Source organism: Pelophylax lessonae, assembly GCF_965119305.1.
Source record: "Pelophylax lessonae genome assembly, chromosome: 2".
Lineage (NCBI taxonomy): Eukaryota > Metazoa > Chordata > Amphibia > Anura > Ranidae > Pelophylax > Pelophylax lessonae.
This window is the reverse complement of record NC_138769.1, coordinates 455068170-455095535: the sequence shown is the minus strand read 5'-3', so window position 1 is coordinate 455095535 and position 27366 is coordinate 455068170. Positions and strand designations below refer to the sequence as shown.

The 27366-nt window shown below is 45.5% G+C and overlaps 1 protein-coding gene across 3 annotated transcripts in view; it reads right to left on the bottom strand.

The window, feature by feature from the left end:
* Positions 1–27366, bottom strand: part of TMEM131 (transmembrane protein 131) — a 483390-nt gene that overhangs the window by 217692 nt on the left and 238332 nt on the right. For all 3 annotated transcript variants that reach the window (XM_082245264.1, XM_082245263.1, XM_082245262.1), the window contains exons 7-10: positions 10574–10696; positions 6451–6531; positions 5777–5927; positions 5642–5698 (exon numbers count right to left, since the gene is read on the bottom strand). In XM_082245264.1, coding sequence (XP_082101390.1) covers positions 5642–5698; positions 5777–5927; positions 6451–6531; positions 10574–10696 — 412 coding nt within the window. The remainder of the gene's footprint in view (positions 1–5641; positions 5699–5776; positions 5928–6450; positions 6532–10573; positions 10697–27366) is intronic.

The window sequence follows — 27366 nt, the reverse complement described above, 5'->3', positions numbered from 1 at the left end:
GACGATGCCATCACATCAACTTTATAAAATTTTGTAAAGGTATGAACCGACGATCAAGTAATCGCCTTGAAAACCTGGACCCCTGACGCCTGATGGTGGAAGGCCCAGGAAACACTAAGCGCCCGAATAGAGTGCGCCTTAACAGGGAACTGAGGATTCCGACCCTTAATAGAATAAGCCTGTACCACTGTCTGTCTAATCCATTTGGAGATAGTCGTGGCAGATGCAGGCAACCCCTTTCTGGGGCCATCCGTGATCACAAAAAGTGAATCCGTCTTACGGAACGATTCCGTAGTCTTCAGGTATACCCTGATTGCCCGAACCACATCCAAGGAATGCAACGCATATTCCTGAGGATGATTGGGCTTAGGACACAAGGAAGGTAGCACAATATCTTCATTCAGATGAAAATCTGAAACCACCTTAGGAAGAAAGGATGGCTTCGGATGAAGAACTACCTTATCCCTATGAACCACTAGATATGGGGAATGGCATGATAATGCAGCCAGTTCTGACACCCTGCCTGCAGAAGTGATAGCCACCAAGAAGGCCACCTTCTGGGATAATGTAAGCAAGGGAATCTCCCTGATATTTTAAGGGAGGTTTCTGAAGAACCGACAAACGCCAAATTAAGATCCCAGGGCGGTAAGGGCGCGCGCACTGGCGGAGCCTGGACACCAAGGAATGAGTAGCCCAAGGCTTCTGAAAGAAGATTGCTAATGCTGAAACCTGACCCTTGATAATGCTCAAGGATAGTTTCTGCTCAACCCCCTTTTGCAGAAAAGCCAAGATTCGGGTCACCGAATAGGTACGTGGGGTAAATTCCAAAGATTCACACCACGCGATATAAGTCTTCCATGTGCGATAATAGACTTTGCTGGAAGTCGCTTTCCTTGCTTTAATTAGAGTAGGAATAACTGAAGCTGACAACCCTTTGTCCTTCAGTACCTGGGTCTCAATAGCCAGGCCATTAAAACCAGCGACTGTAACGCACGATGGAAGATCGGTCCTTGAGACCGCAGATCCTCCCTGAGAGGAAGTCTCCAAAGAGCGTCCGCGACTAGCCTGTCCAAGTCGGCGTACCCGGCTTGACGAGGCCAGCTCGGAATTTCCAGGATAACTGGAGTTCCCTCCACCTCTATCCTGCGGAGAAATCTCAGCAACAATTTGAGAGGGGGGAAGACATATAGTAGCTGATACTGCCTTTACAGGCCGTTCAGCGCGTCTGCTGCGTCCGCTAGAGGATCGCGGGTGCGAGCCCTGTTGAGCCAACCTACCAACAGATCCATATCCGGGGTGCCCCAATGAAGGGACAGCTGGTGAAATACCTCTGGATGAAGAGACTATTCCTCTCGATCCAGAATCTGACGGCTGAAATAATCTGCCTGTCCACCTCCGTGATAAATATCGGAGAGAACTGGAACAACTGTTCCCCCAATAAGAATGTTGGCCACTTCTATGCCCGCCAGGGCACTCTTGGTGCCCCTTGGTGATCGACATAAGTCATGACTGTGGCATAGTCCGATTGGATCCGAACCGGGCTGCCCTGGAGCTGCTCGGTCCAGTAAATCAGAGAAAGTCTGATCGCTCTCAGTTCCAACACATTTATCGGTAACCTGGAATTTATCAGAAGAAATTACTTCCCCTGGCTGAGCATCGGAGACCGAAGCCACCAGACCAGAGCCTCCCTGGTCCGCTCACTCAAACGGTACTGCCTCTAAGGAGGCGACCATCAATCCCAGCCAGTTGACGGACAGCAACATCCGAATCATTGACTGAATCTTCTGGAGTTTCTCCGCATGGAGAAACACTCTTGCCAAGGATGTATCCAAAATTAGGCCCACATAGTTCAGTCTCCTGGTGGGAACCAGGGATGATCTTTGGGAAAAGCAAAGAAAACGCTGATGTCCTTTGAAGATGGGGATATGAGGATAGGCATCCTAAATGTCTATGGACGCCAGGAAATCCCCCTGATGCAGGGAGGCCACCACTGTATGGATGGACTCCATCTCTTCCAAGACCAGAATTGGACGCACCTAGCCCTTTTTCCTGGGCATTGTGAACAAGTTCGACTAGAACTCCTCCAAGGAATGGGAACTACCACTGCTTGTTGTATCAAGCTGTCCCCCGCAAAGCTTTTTAAGCGACCCGGGGATGTCGAATATTGGAAGGGAAGAATCGCACCGGTGGAAGGGATCGAAACTCGATCTTGTATCCCGACCATATGACCTTGCAAACCCCTTTATCCGGGATTCTGGAAAGCCCTGGATCCGGAAACCGGTGAAGACGTCCCCCCACCCCAGAGATGGGTGGGGCCCATTCTGTCAATCCAATGGGATAACAGTGGTTTTATTTAGTCTGGAAATCGGTGAGTCCACTATTGGTGGTACCATCCATCTTTGAAATGAGGGATTCCTCAAAATGATAGCGCCTAGCAATACGTTTGGAAATAGCAGGGCTCATTTACGGACGACCCTATTTGGGCAAGGGAAACCCTTCACCATCTTTGGTAGGCTTGCTAGTACCAAAAAAGGAATATGAGTCTCAGCTACCTCTGCCGGTGTAACCTCAAGATTTAAGGTTTCCCAGACAGACACAACTAGTGCTTCCACCAACGCTTCTTGTGCTATGGCGGAGGCAGAAGCGTCCTCCTTACTGTCTGAGGAGACCGTACCTGAGACAACAACCCCAGAAGAGAGAGAGAGAGACCCCAAGGCTCACCTGATGCACAGAAGTTTCTTATCAACCTGCTTCCAGCACTGTCTGTTACAGACAGGAAGTCTTTGACTTGCTTTCCCTGGGCTAAGGAGGCGGCTCCGCCCCTTTACACGCCTTCCGGCGCCTCCCAATTACTCCACGAGGTGTTTGGTCACCTCAAACATGGCCGCCCCCATGCTGGAGACACGAGGCTACGCCAATATGGCGGCCTCGTGCGATCTGCAGGAAAATGGCGGCAGCCTGTGTAGGATAGCGGCGGCTTGCAAGCTAGCAATGGCCTGCGGGATGTGTGCATTCGGCCTGTGTGGTCTGCGGAAGTGCCTCGGCCTGCGGGAGGTGTCCTCGGCCTGCGGGAGGCTGTATGGCCTGTGGAAGTGACCGGCTTTCTGGAGGGATGGCAATCTGTGGCTGCAGTAACTCAGGCAAAGGCATCGGCCTGTGTACACACTAGACAGGTAGGATACCTCTATACCTCAATAGTAATGCCTTTTAGTAGTCTGCCACTGACTTCAGTCACCCTTACAGTCCTATAGTGACTTTAGATCGTCAGCTCCCAAACCAAGCCTCCTGGTTTCTATTCACAAAAATCACACTCAAATTGGGGGATCTGTGACCTGTTATAGGATAGAGGGGAGACCCAGAAAACCGAGTGTCCGACCATCCCAGAGAGGGGCCCGCGTCCACCAACAAACCCGACAGGGGGAGAGGGGGAACATTCTACTCACCATACCGGAACCAGGCGGGCGCCAACTCCTGACAGAACCCCTCTCCACCGGGGTGGGGGGGCTGTCGACCAATACGGACGCCGTGACTCTGTTGGTCATTGGCGTCCAGGCGAGACGTTTAACTCGCAGGGTCAGTCCCCGTCCAGTGGGACTATGTCGCGGCCGACCCAGCGCGGAGCTATGGCCTGCACGCGCTCGTAGGCTGAACTGGGGTGACCACTGGATCTCAACATCCAGCCCATCGCCCAGTTTCAGCGTACTTGCTTGAAGATCTCACAGGAACACTGGAGAAAAAAAGCGGTCTAAAAAAGTATTTCTAAAAAAAAAAAAAAATCCTGCCAGGACCGAAGATCCTAGCAAGGAATCTAGGTCCTTACTCCTAACTAGACAGAAAAAAAACTGATTTGCTGTAGCAGGAAGTGAGAGGATATACCCTCTGGGACTGCCCCTAGGGTGTGGCCAGAACGTTTTCTTTCCTGTCTAGTCCTACTCCTGTAGAGGGCAGTATAACCCGAGTTGATATTAATCAAGGAGGACTACGTCTGTCAATGAGCGACAGAGAAATAAATATTTTTAACTTTCGACAATTTTATTTATTTACTGGTGCTGATCTTTAACCATCTCATTATCTAAAGTAATCATTGTTTAGATGCTCACATCAAATTAAGCATCAGCATTTGTTGGTTACGTTCACAAAAACACTGACTAATCTGCATCCTAAAATGTTTAAATTTAAGGAAATAAGTATTACACAGTACACCATTTTACTAAAAACCTTGTCCTGTTTATTTTTTTTATTATAGGCTGATCATTTAACAAAAATGAGAACAAAAAAGATCTATAAATTGATTTTTTCTTTATTTTGTAATTGTATCTCACAATTACAGTGTCCCCTTCAGTGGCCTCTGCAAGCTGGAGGTATATTTTTTCAAAGCTCACCATGACAGCGGTGTTGAAGCGGTACAGTCATGTAAAGTGTTGTCTTTTAGATCAGAAAAAACAAAACTGTGCAGCTTTGAACAAATAATGCCCTTACTATAGGTGTAGGCCATTTACTTATCTCCTGAAACCCTACTGAACAACTCCCAAAGATTGTACTTCACCCACACCTTGGTCTTAGGACGTCACTAAAACTGCTACTGTTCACCTCCACCACCACAGGAGCAAGCTTTCTCCGATACGAAACCCACTCACATGCTCTCTCGCTCCCCCCTGACAGAGTAGCTCCGAGCTCCGCATTTGAGAGCTCACTCCTGTGATGGTGGAAGTGAACAGTAACAGCTGTGAATCTCTTAGCGACATCCAACAAAGCAGGATGGAGTTATGTCATCTTTGGGGGTTTATCAGTCAGACTTCATGAGGTATGTAAATGGACTACACCTATAGAGCAAGGATAATTTTTTACTTTGGGAAAAGCTGCAGTGTTTGATTTTATCTATAGACGCCACTTACCTCTACAGGCAGTTTCTTTTTTTTTTTTTTGTTAAGGTTAAACTAAAGGTTTAGGTACATTTATGATACATATTTTTTTAATTGCTTCTGGGACTACATTAGTAGAAGCAGTATATAAGAAATTCTGCTATTTTCCAGCCATCCAATAATACATTTGCTTGTATGCAAAAAAACTGCAGTTTACATAGTTAGTCTATCCTCCATTGGAATAAAGTAAATAGAAGTGGACTATTCAAATGTGTCAAACACGGCATAAGCATAATGACCGTTAAGGGGCACTACAGAAATGGGCTATAGTGTGTTCCATTCAGCATGGATTATTCAAAATTGGAATCATCTTTTAATATGGTTTGATCCAATGCACCCAAGTATAAAAGACACCAGGCTATCGGAAATACAAAGAATATAGAATGTAAATAAAAATATAGAATATAAATAATATATATATATACACATTCCCAGTGCCAAAGCCCAATTAAAAGGATAGGAGGCTTTATACATTTTATTCATTCCACAAACTGATTAAATTCTTACTATACAGCTATTTGTGCACTCATTTTAATACATACACACTCATTACATCTTTTACTAATCACGCCATAGTAGATGTGGTTGCATTTATCAAAACGTATGCATTTCTTTTGCTAAAATTTCTTCGAGAATTCGAAGCACATTTCATCTTAAAGAGATCGTTTTTAAAAGTGCACAGTTAGCATTTCTCTGATATGAGAAAAATATTGGCTCACCTTGTGTTCGTAGCGTACCAAAATCTAGCATCTCTATTGAAGAATAAATACCGGGAGCTGAAAATGAACCATTAAAATTGTTACATTTTGTCTCACAGAAATAATGGCAATGTTTGAAGTAGGCACAATGCAAACCTGTGGTGACTTCCACCTCCACGGGAAGGATAATGAATTCTGCGCTGTCTGAGGCATTGGTTTTAATCCTAATAAAGGCAGTATGATTGTCTGCCTCTCGCGATGAGAAGCTTGCACGCATTACACCCTTTGTTTCATATGGTGGGATTTCCTATAAAGCATTATTAGATACATAAATAAGTGTTTAATAAGTACACCCAGCATCAAAGACTTGAACAGAAAACTACACCATGGTAAAAACACAGAAGTAAACAAAGATGCAAGCCTATATACACAGTGGCAAAAAAAGCGGTCCGACTCCCAGCGAAAAGCGCCTTGTTGCTCAGGTCTCCCGATGGGACGGGAGAGCCCAAGAATGCCGCGGAAAACTAATTCCAAGGGGTAACATACTTTTTTTTGCCATTGTATACCTTATACATGCACACAAATATATGAATATATAGATTACATTTTGCGTGATAATTATTTCTGTGACCCAAAAACGCAATGATCAAGCTCAATGAGCAAAGATGGTCCAGCATATGGGGAGTTAAACTGAGACTATTTAAGAGATGCACTGTAATTTTTTTTTTGGGGGGGGAGGCACATTCAAAAGCAGTGTTGACAAATACAAAACATTCAAAAATTACAATATTTTAACAATCCTAGGTATTCTGAATAAATATGATTGTTACCCATAATTTCTTGGTGCCTCCTTGTTGTCCTGTTGGAAGCTCTAAGTGCAGATCACCCCCACTAGAGTACATTTCTACAACCTGAATTGACATGCAAAGAGGCAGTTAAACACAGATAAATGTTGCACATTTCTACAATAACACTATTTGTTCCTTCTCCACAGAAAAATGTGTCAACTAAGCTAATTATCTATATAGTAATATTTCATCATAGAATTCATCTCTCCAAATGGTTAATGAAAAAAAAAATCAAATCTCTCTCTTTAAGAAACACTGCAAGTACAGACAAATATCTAATGAACCTGTCAGAAATGCAGTCAGCTCACAGCTGACATCACTGCTTCACTTGAATTCCAAGCACTGTTGTCAGCCCTACCCGAGTTCTCTCCTGAATTACATTACAGCTTTCTCTCTTCCTCTCCATAGATCTGCCTTGTTTACATACTCACTTCTTTTCCAAATATGCTGTGCTTTATACCTTCCCTGCTATCACATAAGGTTAGTGAACAGAAGCTAATTTTCCAATCCTTACCTTTTTTACACAAGCAAGTAATCTCCATGGATTTAATAAAAATACTTGCATGTGTGAAAATAACATGATAATGGGGCATGGATGACAACCCTTTTTGGGATTTTAGTATAGTGGTAGGAATGCTGTCAGCCCACTACATGAAGTCAGGAACTGACTGATTATCTGACAACTTTATCAGATATTTACATCTATTAAAGTGTTTTTGAAGATGGAAATGGGAACATTGAATGCATTCAATAGCTATACCCAGTACGTTTTATTTTAGATTTTTGCCCGCACATACAGTATCTCACAAAAGTGAGTACACCCCTCACATTTTTGTAAATATTTTATTATATCTTTTCATGTGACATCACTGAAGAAATTATACTTTTTTACAATGTAAAGTTGTGACTGCACAGCTTGTATAACAGTGTAAATTTGCTGTCCCCTCAAAATAACTCAACACACAGCCATGTCTAAATCACTGGCAACAAAAGTGAGTACACCCCTAAGTGAAAATGTCCAAAATGGGCCCAATTAGCCATTTTCCCTCCCCAGTGTTATGTGACTCGTTCGTGTTCCAAGGTCTCAGGTGTGAATGGGGAGTAGGTGTGGTAAATTTGGTGTTCTCGCTCTCACTCTCTCATATTGGTCACTGGAAGCTCAACATGGCACCTCATGGCAAAGAACTCTGAGAATTTAAAAAAAAAAAAAAAAAAAAAGGATTGTTTCTCAACATAAAGATGGTCTAGGCTATAAGAATTGCCAAGGCCCCGAAACGGAGCTGCGGCATGGTGGCCAAGATCATACAGCAGTTTAACAAGACAGGTTCCACTCAGAACAGGCCTCGCCGTGGTCGACCAAAGCAGTTGGGTGCCTGTACTCAGCGTCATAACCAGAGGTTGTCTTTGGAAAATAGAAGTATAAGTGGTCTCAGCATTGCTTCAGAGGTTGAAGAGGTGGAGGGTCAGCCAGTCAGTGCTCAGACCATACGCCGCACACTGCATCAAATTGGTCTGCATGGCTGTCGTCCCAGAAGAAAGCCTCTTCTAAAGATGATGCACAAGAAAGCCAGCAAACAGATTGTTGAATACAAGCGGACTTTGGATTACTGGAACCATGTCCTGTGGTCTGATGAGACCAAGATAAACTTATTTGGTTCAGATGGTGTCAAGCGTGTTGCGGCAACCAGATGAGGAATACAAAGACAGGTGTGTTTGCCTACAGTCAAGCATGGTGGTGGGAGTCCAAAAAAAAAAAAAAAAAAAAAGATGACCGCACTCAGGATCTTGATGAAAACATAGAAGTATTTATCCTCACCACAGGTTACAAACTTGACAGTACATCACAGGAACAGGTAATAGATTGACGTGTTTTACGATACTGTAGATTGCTTACTCATAACCACACACTAGTACTACTAATGTGTCAACCTATTACCTGTTCCAGTGATGTACTGCCAAGTTTGTAACCTGTGGTGAGGAATAAATACTTCTATGTTTTCATCAAGATCCCGAGTGTGGTCATCTCTTGGTTTTGGATACTATCTGGATGACGGATCCAACTCGCACCAGGAAACATTGCCTCACCTGAGCGGCTTTGTCTTTGTTAAGGATTTATTCGTCATGGAGGTGGAAGTGTCATGGTCTGGGGCTGCATGAGTGCTGCCAGCACTGGAGAGCTACAGTTCATTGAGGAAACCATGAATGCCAACATTTACTGTGACATACTGAAGCAGAGCATGATCCCCCTCCCTTTGGAGACTGGGCTGCAGGGCAGTATTCCAACATAAACCCAAACACACCTCCAAGATGACCACAGCCTTTCTAAAGAAGCTGAGGGTAAAGGTGATGGACTGGCCAAGCATGTCTCCAGACATAAACCCTATTGAGCATCTGTGGGGCATCTTCAAACGGAAGGTGGAGGAGAGCAAGGTCTCCAACATCCAGCAGCTCCGTGATGTATTCATGGAAGACTGGAAGAGGACTCCAGTGGCAACCTGTTAAGCTCTGGTGAACTCCATGCCCAAGAGGGTTAAGGCAGTGCTGGGAAATAATGACACTTTGGACCCAATTCCACTTAGGGGTGTACTCTCCTTTGTTTAGACATTAATGGCTGTGTGTGGAGTTAATTTGAGGTGACAGCAAATTTACACTGTTATACAAGCTGTACACTCACTACTTTACATTGTAGCAAAGTGTCATTTCTTTTGTGTTGTCACATTAAGATATAATAAAATATTTACAAAAATGTGAGGGGTGTACTCACTTTTGTAAGATACTGTACATTAAGGTAGTCCACAGCTGTAACCAAGAAGCCACTTGTGGTGTTTGTTCATTAACTAAAAACCTTCATCCCAGCTGCTGGTGAAAATTCACAGCTTGGGTGAAAGTTTAGGGCCTGTAATCTATGCTCTCTTAATATCTATTATTTTAGAAGCTTTACAAGCTTAACATACAGAGAAGCACTAAAGGAAATGTAAATGTACAAAAAGCTGCAACCCATAGAAACCAATCACGATACAATTCCAGAATCCAAATAATTGCATTACTAAATACATAAGTGCCAAATGAGTGGCATTACATAAAAGTTAATTGCGCTAGTCTATAGAAAAAGTAGAAAAGGACATTGTCGAATCTATTTGCTCACTCTGTTCTATCCTCCAGTCAGCATGCATGCATGTTTTTGTGCAAAGGAATTACAGGAGATTGATGAAAAAGTTTGCATACTAGATTTTGCATTTATAAATAATGTAAACAACTGTGTAAAGAATACTGGATTTAAAAATGAATTCCAGGCATAGTATATTTTTACACAGTGACATTGGTCCAATGCAAAGCACTGCCTGATTGGATGAGGTGGAGCGTTTGGGGCACTGAAATCACACTCTCCACCATATCAAAGCAGAGATGCAAATAATTCCCTGAACAGCACCTGTACTGAGGGCCCGACCTCCCGTGTTCACAATGCATCAGGCTGGTCGATCAGCACAAGATCTGGAAGCAAGTGGAGATCTTTGAAGTACCAGTGTTTACTTCAGTGGTTTTCAGCTCCCAGGGACAATGGCTGGGTAAGGTATATAACTTGTTACATTGCTCCAAGCTGGACCAACGTAAGTACATAAAATATATATCATTCCTGGAATTACTCTTTAAGCCCTGGTTCACACCGGTGCGATTTGTGAGGATACGATTGGACAGTTCCAAATCGCATGACAAGTCGCACCCTATTTCCGGAAATAAAACCGTTCATGAGTCGCAGGGACTAAAACGGTTCCTGCATAAACTGTTAAATGAAGGCGCAAGCTGCAATTAAATTGGAAGTGCAAAATGCACTGATCTGCGGCTTTGAAGTCACCCTGAAATAGCGCGATTTCAATGCCGCACTGGTGTGAACCAGGGAAAATACTGTACATATACCATATGGTTAAATGCTTACAAAGCTCAGTCTACTTAACTATCCAGTTAAAAATAATTGCAGCATTTCATATCACTAATGTAAATAATGGACTTTTGTGAACAAGAACCTGCATAGATAGACAAACCAGTAGAGGACACAATGTCCAATGAAGCAATTTTGAATACTACACAACTATCTAACATCACTTACCTGTAAAGGTTCACTGTGGGGGTTGTGAATATTTATTAAAGGTGAAAAACTGCTATTTACAGGAACTCTTGCCCCAATAAATGGGCGCAAACGATATGGGTTGGGGATCCCAACTCCAAAAACCTACAAAATCAAAATGTAGACAAATGTAAATGGGATAAAAAAAAAAAAGCACATGCCGTTACAGACTCCATGTACCTAATCTTAACTAACTCATAAAGACACTAAAGCCAGCACTGAAAAGGCAACTAAACTATACAACTTAATATTTCAGAACGAAAATTCTATGTAATCAATTTGTAAAAATTTGCAAAAGTTGGAAAATGATGTTCTTTCCGAGCATAAATGGTTCCCAAATGTGATCATACAAATAGACTATTAGAGTCCAAAAAATTCCCATGTCACACTTGATAAGTATAGAAGTAGTCTTAAACTATCCATAACAAATAGCATTTTCCTTCGACAAACTAAAAATTCCACACCTTGGAGTACAGTATAGGACACAGGAACAGATTTCATAGACCATGGGTTCCAGCTGCAAGAAAAAGTATGTGAACCCTTTAGAATGATATGGATTTCTGCACAAATTGGTCATAAAATGTGATCTGATCATCTTCTAAGTCACAACAATAGACAATCACAGTCTGCTTAAACTAATAAACACACAAAGAATGAAATGTTGCCATGTTTTCTTGAACACACCATGTAAACATTCACAGTGCAGGTGGAAAAAGTATGTGAACCCTTGGATTTAATTACTGGTTGAACCTCCTTTGGCAGCAATAACTTCAACTAAACGTTTACTGTAGTTGCAGATCAGACGTGCACAAAGGTCAGGAGTAATTCTTGACCATTCCTCTTTACAGAACTGTTTCAGTTCAGCAATATTCTTGGGATGTCTGGTGTGAATCGCTTTCTTGAGGTCATGCCACAGCATCTCAATCGGGTTGAGGTCAGGACTCTGACTGGGCCACTTCAGAAGGCATATTTTCTTCTGTTTAAGCCATTCTGTTGATTTACTTTGATGCTTTGGGTCATTGTCCTGTTGCAACACCCATCTTCTGTTGAGCTTCAGCTGGTAGACAGATGGCCTTAAGTTCTCCTGCAAAATGTCTTGATACACTTGGGAATTCATTTTTCCTTCAATGATAGCAATCCGTCCAGGCCCTGACGCAGCAAATCAGCCCCAAATCATGATGCCCCCACCACCATACTTCACAGTTGGGATGAGGTTTTGATGTTGGTGTGCTGTGCCTCTTTTTCGCCACACATAGTGTTGTGTGTTTCTTCCAAACAACTCAACTTTGGTTTCATCTGTCCACAGAATATTTTGCCAGTACTGCTGTGGAACATCCAGGTGCTCTTGTGCAAACTGTAAACGTGCAGCAATGTTTTGTTTGGACAGCAGTGGCTTCCTCTGTGGTATCCTCCCATGAAATCCATTCTTGTTTAGTGTTTTACGTATTGTAGATTCGCTAACAGGGATGTTAGCATTTGCCAGTGACTTTTGTAAGTCTTTAGCTGACACTCTAGGATTCTTCTTCACCTCATTGAGCAGTCTGCGCTGTGCTCTTGCAGTCATCTTTACAGGACTGCCACTCCTAGGGAGAGTAGCAGCAGTGCTGAACTTTCTCCATTTATAGACCATTTGTCTTACCGTGGACTGATGAAGAGCAAGGCTTTTGGAGATACTTTTATTATAACCCTTTCCAGCTTTACGCAAGTCAACAATTCTTAATTGTAGGTGTTCTGAGAGCTCTTTTGTGAGAGGCATCATTCACATCAGGCAATGCTTCTTGTGAAAAGCAAACCCAGAACTGGTGTGTGTTTTTATAGGGCAGGGCAGCTGTAACCAACACCTCCAATCTCATCTCATTGCTTGGACTCCAGTTGGCGGACATCTCACTCCAATTAGCTCTTGGAGATGTCATTAGTCTAGGGGTTCACATACTTTTTCCACCTGCACTGTGAATGTTTACATGGGGTGTTCAATAAAAACATGGCAACATTTCATTCTTTGTGTGTTATTAGTTTAAGCAGACTGTGATTGTCTATTGTGACTTAGATGATGATCAGATCACATTTTATGACCAATTTGTGCACAAATCCATATCAATCCAAAGGGTTCACATACTTTTTCTTGCAGCTGTATATCCTGCCACCCTCATGTGATTAGATACTGTCAAAAGCTTTGCTGGGTCCATCTCCTAGTGTCCCCATATAGCTCATGCCTACTCTGTGAAGCTCTAGCTTTGTTAGAACTTAATAAAGAGATCACAGATAATAGGGGAGAGGGACCCATGTACTGTACTCAAAGACACAGAATTTACAGGTATGTCCAAATTCCTCTTATCTTTATTGTAAAGTACAGGCACAGAAATCAACTCATAGGCCATTTATAATACCAAAGCAATAACCCAGAGGTAGGCAACAATACAGCTAAACACCAGCAACAGGCCCACAAAAAAAACAAAAAAAAAAAAAAAAACGGTTAGGGTCAACAGACCTACACAAACTGTTAACAGTACAAGCACCTTGCTGTTGAAGCAAGTGAAAGCAATGACTCAACAGCAGCATAGCAATTAATGGTTTGGGAGAAATGTGAAAAAAAGTTCAGGTGGTCACTATACTCAAAACAGGAGAATAGACGGTTAAGTGCTAAGCTAGAGAGCAAAAGCCACATAAAAAAAAGGGGGGCAAAATGACCACCCAGCTGTGTGGAAGTGTAGAAAGGAAAGCCAAGGGGGACCTTGAGTAAGGAATTAAGGCTGCATTCACACTGCTCTATTGTAATAAATATGGTAAAAATGCATATGTGTTTTTGCCACATTTTCTAGACTACTGACAACAATCCTGCACCTGTGAAACTTGGACATGCAACTCAAAGTAGGCACCAAAAAGACACCACGGCCCTCTGAGGTTGAAATGTCCATAGGGTTAATCCGTTTTCTACAGCTGTGCTTCCTTCTGCCACTGTAGCGGTTACACAGACAGCTTTGTGGCAGGGGAGTTTTGAAGTTGGGTGAGGTCTGTTGGGGATTCACACACAGCCTGTTGGTCCTAATTATTTACAATTATGTACAAGAGGTAATTAATAGCGCCACTTTGTTGGTACAGCAATAGAAATGACTGGCAGGATTTTTTTTAATCTGATGCAGGCAATTTTGAAAGGCTATAGCGCCAGAAAAGGGCTGTTAGTGATTTCTTAAATTCTTAAATTTCTTAAAGTGCCGGTTCACACTAGTGCGGCTGCGGCGATCGCATGTAATGTCGGAGCGCACTGCTCCTTCATTACATGCGATCAGCTGTGCGGTGCGAGTTTAACTATACACTTTGTATGGCTAAATTTGCACCGCAGCCGCATCAGGATCGGATCGCACAGTGGTTCACACTTGTGCGATCCGATCCTGTGCGAACTGTAAGATCGCACTGCGATGTGCGATCAAACTGGGGGTGTCGTTAAGATTACATTGACACCCCCAGCGTATCGCATATGGCAGTGTGAACTGCCAGGGGTGCGCTTGCGATGCGGGAACACGCTGCGAATTCACAGCCTTCCCGCATCGCATAAGTGTGAACCGGGGCTTAATGTGGTACACACAAAATCAAAATAACTCAGCGTTATGAAACTATTAAGATTGCGTCAAACAAAAATGTAACGTGTCACTATCTGTGCTAGTAAATTTCACTGCTGCCACCATAAATATATAAATGAAATCAAAGAGAAAAGAAGTTACAGTATCACTTTAACAGGTAGCTCTGTGATAATGTAAACAAAATTCAAAAACATAAGAATCATATGAAAAGTCCATATGATGTAAGCAACCCAGTGCTGTTCTTCGTGCAGATAATTCAATGTGCTAATGGCTGTATAAACATATGTGTGAAATCCACCTTTTTCTGAGTCTCCACTTCCAAACACCACCTCGCATGCAATTAGTGATCCCTCTCCCTTTAGATGAAAGGCTCACCAGCTCCACATGCCTTCTATTCCCATGGTTGGCAAAACAGCTTTTTAGTTGGAATTATCAACTCAAGGGCAGATGTCAGAACACTCACTCCACACAGTGTAATACGTCAAATATCATGGGGAAATAAAAGGGAACTTCCAACAGCATAGTAATCAAAACCACTAACATTAAAAGATAAAAAGGAGCTGCTCACATAGTTTAGAAACAGTTTAGGCATTCATAACCTAAATCACATGAAATGCTGCACTTTTGTTCAATCTCGCTACCGATCAACGCTGTAAATGTATATCCCGGTGTCTCCTTTGGAAGCCATGTAGCCATACAGACACGTTTCGTCACTTCAGACTTCATCAGAGGGGGTGGCAGCAAGGCGTGGGAACTGCATTTAAATATCCAGCGTCCATTGGTAGTGAGATAGGATACGGTAGCAGCAATTCATGTGATTTATGCTGTGAACGCCTAAACTGCTTTTAAACAATGTGAGCAGCTCTTTTTGATCCTTATATAAAATACTAGACATTAAGCCTGTTAAATTAATGGGCGCTAGAACGCAGAGACATCCCTCCCCCCATATACAGGCAGACATCCCCCCCCAATATACAGACAGACATCTCCCCCCATATACAGACAGACATCTCCCCCCATATACAGACAGACATCTCCCCCCATATACAGACAGACATCCCCCAGAATATACAGACAGACATCCCCCAGAATATACAGACATCCCCCCATACAGAGAGCCCCCCCCATATACAGACATATGCTCCCATATACAGAGACATCCCCCCCCATATACAGACAGACATCCCCCCCATACAGACATATGCTCCCATATACAGAGACATCCCCCCCCCCATATACAGACACCCCCCTATACAGAGCCCCCCATATACAGACATATGCTCCCATATACAGAGACATCACCCCCCCATATACAGACAGACATCCCCCCTATACAGAGACATCACCCCCCCCCATATACAGACAGACACCCCCCCCCCATATACAGACAGACATCCCCCCTATACAGAGACATTCCCCCCCATATACAGACATCCCCCCTATACAGACATATGCTCCCATATACAGAGACATTCCCCCCCCATATACAGACAGACATCCCCCCCCATATACAGACAGACATCCCCCCCCAATATACAGACAGACATCCCCCCCCAATATACAGACATATGCTCCCATATACAGAGACATCCCCCCCATATACAGACAGACACCCCCCCCCCATATACAGACATATGCTCCCATATACAGAGACATCCCCCCCCATATACAGGCAGACATCCCCCATATACAGACATATGCTCCCATATACAGAGACATTCCCCCCCCCAAATACAGACAGACACCCCCCCTATACAGACATATGCCCCCATATACAGAGACATTCCCCCCATATACAGACAGACACCCCCCCCCATATACAGACAGACACCCCCCCCCATATACAGACAGAGCCCCCCCCCCAAATACAGACATATGCTCCCATATACAGACATCCCCCCCATATACAGACATACATCCCCCCCATATACAGACATCCCCCTCAATATACAGACAGACATCCCCCCCAATATACAGACAGACATCCCCCCCATATACAGACAGACATCCCCCCCCATATACAGACAGACATCCCCCCCCATATACAGACAGACATCCCCCCCCCCATATACAGACAGACATCCCCCCCCCCATATACAGACAGACATCCCCCCCATATACAGACAGAGCCAACCCCCATATACAGGCATATCCCCCCCCATATACAGACAGAGCCAACCCCCATATACAGGCATATCCCCCCCTATACAGAGACCCCCCATATATACAGACAGACACCCCTTGGGACAGTCCTACTCAGAGATTTCAAACGTTTAAGCAGATAAAAGCCCAAGAACACACCTGTCTTGCAGAGCAGGTACATGGGATGTGACCACTTCCTGTACTTCTCTGTACGATGTGACCAAACAGTCACATGGTCTGCTGACATCACAAAGGTAATTCTACTGGGCAGGACTTAGCCTACCTTGGTCTCTATAAGGTAATTGGAGAAGGGGGCGGAGCCCCGCATATCGGCCCCGCCCACCCCGACATCAGTTCTCCATTTTGACAGCTCCACTCTCTTACTTTGCAGCTGCCCCAACTAATCACTGTCTGGATACTGAGGTATTTAGCCCCGACCAACCCCAAACCCAGGCAGGCCTCAAAGTGACTAAGGGCTAATCATTTTAAAAAGATCATATAAGACCCGGGGCTTTTTGGGGGCTCACTCGGGGCTATAGCCCCGGTCAGCCCCCCCACCTCCCGACGCCACTGGCCAGAACTCTTCATGGATCCCTGTACAGCTAGAGCTCTCCATTGCCTGTCTATGGGCGTTCACTGAACTGTCCGAGGTGCTGAAGCTCCTGCACTTACCGCAGCAGGAAAGACACTTGGGCGCCCTGTGCAGGCCCGATCCCCGGGCTTTCCTAAAGGCCAAGGGCCGGCCGCAGTCTCCGCACTCCCGATCTGTGGAGACTGCCACCCCCCGAACGCCAGCCAATCCTGAGGAGGAAGTGAAGTTGGAGGGGATCCGTGGGGCACGTGCGTAGTAGCGCATTTCCACGGACACAGGGAAAGCGGACGCAGGGACACTTGCGTTTTATTAATATAGATTGGTGGTATTGGTTACTATGCCATTGGAAGTTTCCATTTTGTTTCCACATATTTGACATATTACACTGTGTGGAGTGAGTGTTCTGACACCTGCCCTTGAGTTGATTCCAACAAAAAAGCGGTTTTGCCAACCATGAGAATAGAAGGCATGTGGAGCTGGTGAGTGGTTCTTCCAAAGGGAGAGGGTTTACAAATTGCACGCCAGGTGGTGTTTGGAAGTGGAGACTCAGGAAAAAAAAATGGATTTTTGTACTTACCGTAAAATCCTTTTCTCTGAAGTCCATTGACAGATGAAGCTCCATATCCTCTTAGACCATTGGGTTATGCTCCTCCCATCAGGAATAGGACACTAGGCATGAAAAAGCTTTACCACACCTATGGGGCTGTCCCTGTAGGCATAACCCCACACACACTGCTACAGCCCCAAGTTTCGTTGAAAGCAGTGTTTAGAAGACGAAAAAAAATCCATTTCACTCACAAGCAGAGGGGTGTATGCTGTGTCTGTCAATGAACTTCAGAAAAAAAGAATTTTACGGTAAGTACAAAAATTCAGTTTTCTCTAGTCTTCATTAAGAGACACAGCTCCATATCTTCTTAGACCATTGGGACATCCCAAAGCAGTATATGCATGAGGGGAGGGAAAAAATAACGAAAAGAAGAACGCAATTCCCCAAAGGCTAAAATTAGCCAACCAGGTAACATGGAGCTCAACCTGAAACTACTGGAGCTCACCTAGAAAACAATCACCCTCAAATAGAACAAACCACAGCCTGCAAAACCTTGCGGCCAAAAGAGGCATCTGTAGAATTTTGTGAACGTATGCACAGACGACCAAGTTCTCGCCTTGCAAACTTGCACCACAGATGCCTGACGACTAAAAGCCCAAGAGACACTCAGCGCCCTAGTAGAATGCGCCTTCACAGGGAAAGGAGGAACTTGACCCTTCAGTGAATAAGCCTGAATAACCGTCTGCCTGATCCATCTGGATATGGTTGCAGCAGATGCAGTTAACCCTTTACGAGGTCCCTCGGTAAGGACATAAAGAGCATCTGATTTTCTGAAAGACTCAGTGGCCGCCAGGTAAACCCTGATCGCCCGAACCACACCCAAAGGATGCAAGGCAATTTCCTTGGGATACTTGGGCTTGGAACAAAGTGAAGGCAGCACAATATCTTCATTCAAATGAATATCAGAAACCATCTTAGGAAGGAAAGACTGATTAGGTCGGAGTACCACCTTATCTTTGGGGATCACCAAATAAGGTGAGCGGCAGAACACCGCCAATTCTGACACACTGTGTGCAGAAGTGATAGCCACCAAAAAGGCAACCTTCTGAGACAAGGAAAGCAGAGAAGCCTTCTGAATGTTCTCAAAAGGAGGCTTTTGAAGAACAAATATTACCAAATTCAGATCCCACGGAGGTAGCGGGGATTGTCTTGGGGTAGACATATGGCACACTCCCTGAATGAAAGTGCGAATAACGGGCATTGGAAATATATAGCCAAAGCCGAAACTTGGCCTTTGATAGTGCCCAAAGCCAACTGCTGTTCAACCCCTTTTGCAGAAAGGCGAAAACCCTAGCTACTGAAAACATGCAAGGGTGCACACCTTCAATGATTCACACCATGAAATGTACGATTTTCAAGTACGATGATAGATCTGCCAGGAAGTCGATAGTGTAGCAAATCCCCTTGTCAGAAAGACCTCTATCTTTCAACACCTGGCTTTCAACAGCCATGCCGTTAAAGCCAGCGACTGTAAAGCAGGATAGAAGATCGGACATTGAGACAGCAGATCCTCCCTGAGAGGAAGTCACCAAGGAGCATCGGTGACCAACCTTACCCGGTCTGTGTACCAAGATCGGCGAGGCCAGTCTGGGGCCACCAGAATGACCAGAATCCCTTCCACCTCTATGCTGCGTAGAAGCCTCGGCAGGAGCTTCAGCGGAGGAAAGGCATAAATCAACCGATACCGACCCCAAGGAGCCACCAGTGCATATGTAGTGTCAGCCAGAGGATCTCGAGACCTGGCTACGAACCTCTGATCCTTCCTGTTAAAGACGAGAAGCAAACAGATCAACCTCGGGAGTCCCCCACCGGACACACAGGAGATGAAACACCTCCGGAAGACCATTCCCCATGATCCAACACCTGACGACTCAGGTAATCCGCTTGATAGTTCTCCACACCTCGGATGTGTACAGCAGAGAGGGCTGGAACAAACTTTTCCGCCAAAGCCAGAATCTCGCCCCCCTGATTGATGTAAGCCACAGCCGTGGCATTGTCCTATTGAATACGAATCGGACAATCTTGCAGACAAGTCGTCCACTGGCCCAGACAAAGCTTTATTGCTCTGAGCTCCAAAACATTGATCGGTAGTTTTGATACTTCCATTGTCTAGGTTCCCTGGGCACAGAGCTTTCCCAGTGACCCACCTCAGCCTGACAGGCTGGCGTCCATGGTCACCACCATCCAAAACAACGGCAGGAAAGACTTGCCCTGGCATAGTGCTGGTGACTGAATCCACAACAGAGCAGACTTTGTATTGTGGCTCAACCGAATCAAATTGTCCAAGGACTCTGGGTCCTTGTTACATTTGACAAGAATCTCCCTTTTAAAGGTCTCACGTGGAACTGAGCAAATGGAACCGCCTCCAAGGTTGATATCATCAGACCCGAGGACCGCATGCAAATCCGAAGAGAGGAAAGATTGTTTGCCAACAGCAACCGAATCGCCCCCTGCAACTTCTGCAGCTTGTCCAGGGGAATAAAAACCCTCACCAAAGCGGAATTCAATCAGGCCCTCACCAAAGCGGAATCCAGAGTCAGGCCCAGATAATCCAATCTCAATGAAGGTATCAGGGCGGATTTCTTGAAATTGATATTCCACCCAACTCTTGCAGGGTTCTGACAGTGATCGACAGATCGCCCAAAAGGGCTGAATGAGAGTCTGCTCTCAATAGCAGATAGTCCAGCTACCCCAGAACTACAATCCCCTGTTGGCACAGCAATGCCAGCACCGGGGCCATTACCTTGGTAAAAACCCTGAGGGCAGGGGCGAGACCAATGGGTAGCGCCACAAATTGATAAAGCTCCTCTGCTACGGCAAAGCGAAGAAACCGCTGATGACCAGCGTAGATAGGCATGCCCTTGATATCTATGGATGCCAAGAAGTCTTCCTGGTGTAGGGACGCCACTACCGTGTGGATGGATTCCATCTGAAACTTCTGTACCCGCACAAAGCGGTTCATAGCCTTGAGATCCAGGATTGGACGCACCTTGCCCACTTTTCTGGGCACAGTAAACCGGTTTGAATAAAACCCTTGAAAGCATCCGTGAGAGGGAACCGACACAAGCAAGCAGATCTTGTACCGCTTCTCTTCTCTCTTCGATCCCTTAACCAGTCTGGAGATAGATGAAGATTGTACGGGAAGAACCTGTCCAACGGACGCGACCGGAATTCGATTTTGTACCCTGATTGGATCAGTTTGTGAACCCATTCGCACTCAATCAGGGAAGTCTATGGTTCCGGAAAGAAGCAAAGACATCCCCCCCACCCCAGAAGCGGGTGAGGGCACCCCTTCATGCAGACAAGGATTTGTCTGAAGAACCGGACTGGCCGGTCTTTGATTTTTCCCGGACCATGGGTTCTTGGAACTTCCAGAAGACCTGAACGGCTTTCCTTTTTCTTGCAACCCAAAGGTACGAAAAAACCGCCCATGAGCAGTGAAGGAAGGCCCCCGTCTATGATATGGCACCTTGCCCTTAGAGGATTGAGGGAGAAGAGTGCTCTTCCCACCCGTAAGGCCTTTGATCAGTTCATCCAGAGAGGATCCAAACAACCTCTTTCCCGTAAAGGGAAGATCAGTCAAGGCCTTCTTGGGAGCCTGGTCCACCGACCAGCTTTTAAAACTACACCATGCGTCTAATGGCAATCCCCACTGCAGACACCCTGGCCACTAGGGGGGCTGCATCCAAGGAAAGAGCTTGAGCCATCTGGACCAAGAGTTCAATCAGCGCCGGGGGGAGCTGTTCAGATTCTAAGTTCCCCTTAAGTGACTTCACCCATTCAGTGACCGTCTGCGACACCAGAATGTTCACAAAGATTGGTTTTAATATGGAACCCGCCAACACGTGTAGATGGCGGGACAGAGTCTCCACCCATCTATCCATGGGGTCTGTAAAGGCTGGGGATTCCTCCACCAAAACCACAGTAGACTTATTCAATCTTGAAACTGGGTGATCCACCTTTGGTGGCATGGTCCATCGAGTGCAAACCATCTCCGCAAAGGGATAACGGCGTTTAAAGCGCTTGGGCACCACTAGCATGTGCTTGATGCGCCGCCATTGTTCATTAATGATATTGTCAAAAAGCTCCGGACAAGGAAACCCCTTGCCTGACTTTTGGGCTTTGTGGGAGCCAAAAGACACCTGCGTACCCGACGCTCTAGACTCATCTGCCATTTTTAAAGTTTCACACACGGAAACTGAGTGCTTCCACCAATGCGCATTCCTGCGCGGCGGATGAAGAAAGGTCCTATTCACCATCAGAATACGTGGACACTGATCCATCCAGATGGGGAGCATCCGCGGCGGCCATATCTGCCTCAGAATCTGAGGATACCACCGATGGAGGTGAAGGCAGCGGACGTTTGCGGCTATCAATACGTTTGAACACAAAATCTACCTTGACACCAGGCTTTCCAAGACTGCGACCCAGAGGGTCCCGCAGCCGCACTGAGGGGGTCTGTAGGTGAAACATTGGCCTGGGATACCATTTTACATTTATTTAAAATAATGCAGTGTGTGTCAATTTAAAAAGATCGCAAAATCGCGATCCCACTGCCGTACTAGCGGTATCACAAATCCCAATCCAGTACAATCTGATAGCAGAGTGAGTAATGAAAACCTACAGGGGACCCGCAAAACATTACTTAAAAAATGATTTCCGGTTTCCTTCCTCTACGCCCAATTACATCACCATCACCTTAAATACCCTAAAAGTTCTGTGCAGACTATGGTGTGGGATTATCTTAACACTGCTCATACCAAACCTAAAGGATTGTCATGGTTCTATAGGACGTTGTTGCAGTCGGCTTCCCCCTCCAAGTCAACAGCTATGCTAGATTGGGAGAGGGAATTTGACTCGGTATAACCGTTAAAAGACTGGCATGTAGCTATCAGATCGCTTTATCAATATACACACTGCACAAATCACTGGGAAACTGCTCTAAAAATTTTGCATCGGAGCTATCTCACTCCCTCTAGACTTGGGAGGATGTTTAAAGAGAGTTCTGAGCTGTGTTGGCGACAGTGTGGCTCTAAAGGAACCATTTTCCATGTTTTCTGGCAGTGTAGACGATTGCAAAGCTTCTGGGTAGCTGTATATGCATTGATAGCCGCAGTGACTGGGTTAACACTGCCCCTCTCTCCTGCTCTGGCGCTGCTTAATTTGGGTATAGATGGGGTGCCTCCACAGTTCAGATGCATACTCACCCATATATTGACAGCGGCTAGAATGATGATTACAGGGGCCTGGCGGACCACCTGACTGCCTACGGTGTATGAAGTCATAAGTAAAACTGTACTACTCATTTGAAAATCTTTTTGCTTACTCACAGGACTCGGTTTCAAAGTTCCAAGACCTATGGTCTGCCTGGTCAACATTGTACCCGGAGTAATTGAACCTTGACTCCATTTTGAATGACCAATGCCCATGAATAATTAATGTCTGATGACTAATACACCCTTGTTGGAAGTAATGTTTGGACTGTCCTGTTGATAGTCCAAATGTTTATATCTAAACCATTCTCACTACTAAGAATCCAATTACGGCAGTCATTATTATATGTTTCAGAGTTAACGGTGATGTGACTTGGTTGATATGTTAGATATGGTGGCTCACGGTCTGGACAGAGGAGGGGGGGGCCCAGTGCTGGCACAGTGTGTTCCTTAAGGGGTGCCGGGACTGGTAACGCCGCCCACTGAACTACACAGTGCTAATTTATTTTCTCTTAGCCCGGTATATCCTATGCCTCTACTATTGTTTGTCACATGTACTCCTGTTACATACTGATGGAAGATTGACTGTACGTATGACTAATCATTGCAGGTTCAACTCACTGTTGTGGTGAGGATTTGTTCGTATTTGTTGTATACTTGAAAGTAAAAATGATCTGACACAGGAAATAGAAAAAAATGCTTGGGTCATTGCTAGATCAAATGTGCCATGCCTGCTGCCCGTCCAGCAATCTGGACTACAAGAAAATGGCTGCCCCATGCATTCCTTTGGGGAACTAACAGAAAATGGCTACCCATACATTGTCAATGGAAAATAATGAGCACGAATCGACAGCAAAATGGCGACCCCCATGCGGTCTCCCGTACCCCGGAGAGAGGGTCCCAGACAAGTGGCATCGGAAGGTCCTTAACAAAAGATTTTACCAGGACAGTCACAACACCCCCCCCCCCCCCGGAGGAACGCTGAAGCAGCCGTAATATTACCGCCCCTCAGGGTAAGAACCTACTAGAGAGGGGGGGGGGGGGGCTGGTGTGTCCAAGAGGCCAGGGGAACCAAAGGGATCTCCCAAAGGTCCAGCCATTCCCAGGAGAGGGCCCACGTCCACCCCGAGGCCGCCAGAGGATTGGGAGAACAGCATTGCTCACCATACCAGGGCATCAGGTGGGCGCCACTCCGAACAGACCACCTCCTATCCGGGGTGGGGGTGCTGCCAGTCAGGGGGTACACTGCTATTCAGGGAGTTCCAGGTCGTCACATCCCAGTTAGACGGTCCACTCGCAGGCTCGTCCCCATCCATCAGGGCTCTGTCGTGGTGAGGCCTAGTGCTGGATGATAACTTGCTCACGCTTGCTGGCCAGGCTGGGAGACCTTAAGGATCTAGATTATCCAGTCCGAAACCAAGCCAGCTGTTGCTTGTAGTTCTCTATTAACACTAAACAAGTAAATAAAAATTACATAACAAAAATTTCCCTTTTAAATAGCGAAGAGCGAAGTCCCAGCAGGGAACTAGGTCCTACTGCTAAACTAGGCAGAAACAAACTAAGGCTGTAGCAGAGTGTGTGGGGTTATGCCTACGGGGACAGCCCCATAGGTGTGATAAAGCTTTTTCATGCCTAGTGTTCTATTCCTGATGGGAGAAGCATAACCCAATGGTCTAAGAAGATATGGAGCTGCGTCTGTCAATGAAAACTGTATTTTTGTCTTCCTGTAAAATCCTTTTCTCTGAGGTTCACTGACTGACACAGCTCCATGTCTTCTAGACCATTGGACTTATGCTGTTCTCTCTTCAGGTGTAGGACTAGGCGGAAACAATTTTGGCTATGCCCCTGAGGCAGTCCCAGGGGGTATACCATCACTTCCTGCTATAGGACTTCAGTTTGTAACAAGCAGTGGCAGAAGAATAAATAACAACCCAACAGAAGAGTGGGTGCTGTGTTTATCAGTGAACCTCAGAGAAAAAGATTTTACGGTAAGACAAAAATCCAGTTTTCTCTTTCGTTCACTGACAGACACAGCTCCATGTCTTCTAGACCATTGGGATGTCCCAAAGCAGCATAAACATAAGGGGTGGGAAAAATACAGCAATACGTAGAATTCCCAAGAAGGCTAACCAGGTAAAAACAGGAGCTTAACTAGGAACATCTGGAGCTCACCACCAGGAAAAAAATTACACCCTTAAGAGGCAGGAGCCTCTGCAACCGCAGCCTGCAAAACTTTGCTGCCGAACGGCGCATACGAAGATGCAAGTACATCCACCTTATAAAACTTTGTGAATGTGTGTACAGACGACCACGTAGCTGCTTTGCACGCCTGAACCACTGAGGCCTGATGACGGAAGGCCCTGGAGGCACTAAGCGCCCTTGTAGAATGCGCCTTGACAGGGAAAGGAGGAATCTGACCCTTAATAGAATAGGCCTGTACCATCGTCTGCCTGATCAATCTGGAAATGGTTGCAGCCTGCCCCTTACGAGGTCCATCCATAAGTACAAAGAATCGGATTTCAGAATCGGCTCAGTCACTGCCAGGTACACCCTAATCGCCCTGACCACATCCAAGGAATGTAAAGCAATTTCTTTAGGATGTTTCGGCTTAGGACATAAAGATGGTAACACTATCTTCATTCAAATGAAACTGTGAGACAACCTTAGGAAGGAACGCCTGAAAGTCGCAACACGACTTTGTCCCTGTGAATCACCAGGTAAGGTGACTGACAGGATAACGCAGCCAACTCCAACACCCTACGTGCAGAAGTAATAGAGACTAAAAAGGCCACATTCGGCGACAGTGAGCAGGGCCAGTTTACCAATGTTTTCATAAGAAGGCTTTTGAAGCATCAACAGTACCAAATTAAGATCCCACAGAGGTACCAGGGATCGCAACGGAGGAGCTAGATGGCGAACACGCTGCACAAAAGTGTGAACCAGGGACTTCGCCGACAATGGCCTTTGGAGAAATTTGGCCAAGGCAGAGATCTGGCCCTGGATGGTGCCCAGAGCCAAACATTGGTCTACACCTAGTTGAAGAAACCCCTACAGACGAGACACAGAAAAGGAATGGGGAGAAACCCCCTGGGACTCACACCAAGTAATGTACGCCTTCCAAACTCTATGATAAATTTTCTCTAGAAGTAGATTTCCTTTTTTTTTTTTAATTATATATTTATTGGATTTTTCAACAAAAAGTACAAAGAACATTCAACAAACCTATGCATTATAGTTCTGGGGGGTGATAAGTAGCGCCTACATGGCGAAATACATACAACCGTGTAGTGAATAGGTTTAAACTTATCAAAGTAGATAAACCTATGGAGTAAACAACAGATAATACGATTAATAAAAGAGTATCTGATCGTGTAAAAAGGAAAGCAGAGGTGTACCTTGTGGGACATTGCATAGGGGTCCAAGTTGTCATTGTATTTTAAAGTACGTGCGCCATGGCTGCCAGCTTAGTTTCAGTTTTGTGGCGGAGCCATCTTTAAATGCCATCATTTGTTCGTATGTATAGACCCCGTTGACCTGCCTGATTACCTGGGCTAGTTCAGGGACCTCATTCAACTTCCATTTTTTCATTATGGTCGCTCTGGCTGCGAAATGGATCTGCATGGAAATTGGTCTAATAGAGGCATGGATCGTTTCTGCCCCAATTACTTAGAATAGCTAGGGCTGGTTTTTTTTTTGGAGAAGATTACCAGTAACATTAGCTATCAAGCGAAAAACTGCGGACCAAAAACTACGTAAGTGAAGACATGACCACATCATGTGCAGTAACGTGCCTAACTGGCTATCAAACCTCCAACAAATATTAGCGTGTTGAGAGCAAAGATTTCCTAGCTTTTAACAAAGTAGGAAAACCCGACTTCGACAGCCCTCTGTCTTTCAATACCTGGCTTTCAATAGCCATGCCGTTAAAGCCAGCGACTGTAAGCAGGATGGAAGATTGGTCCCTGAGACAGAAGAGAGGAAGTTTCCAAGGGACGTCTGCTACCAGCCTTACCAGGCCTGCGTACCAAGCCCGGTGAGGCCAGTCCGGTGCCACCAGAATGACTGGATTCACTTTCACCTCAATTCTGCGTAGAAGTCTAGACAGAAGTTGTATTGCAGGAAAGGCGTAAATCAGACGATAGTGACCCCAAGGGCCAACCAGGGCGTCTGCCAGAGGATCCCAAGACCTTGGCACGAACCACTGCACCTTCCTGTTGAGACGAGAGGCCAACAGGTCCATATCAGGGGTCCCTCACTGAAGGCACAGCTGATGAAACCCCTCCAGGTGAAGAGACCATTCTCCTGGATCAAACGTCTGCCGACTGAGATAGTCCGCTTGCCAATTCTCTACACCCTGAATGTGCACAGCAGAGGGTGCCGGAACATATAGTTCTGCCCACCTCAAGATACCGGCTACTTCCTGGGCCTTCAGGGTACTCCTTGTGCCCACTTGACGATGGACATATGTGACAGCCATAGCATTGTCCGATTGTATCCTCACAGGGCGCTCCTGCAGACGATCTGTCCATTGAGACAGACAAAGCTTGATCGCCCGAATCTCCAGGTTGTTGATGAGCAGACTGGACTCCTCTTGAGTCCAAACACCTTGGGCCGAGTACACTCCCAAGACACCTCCCCACCCG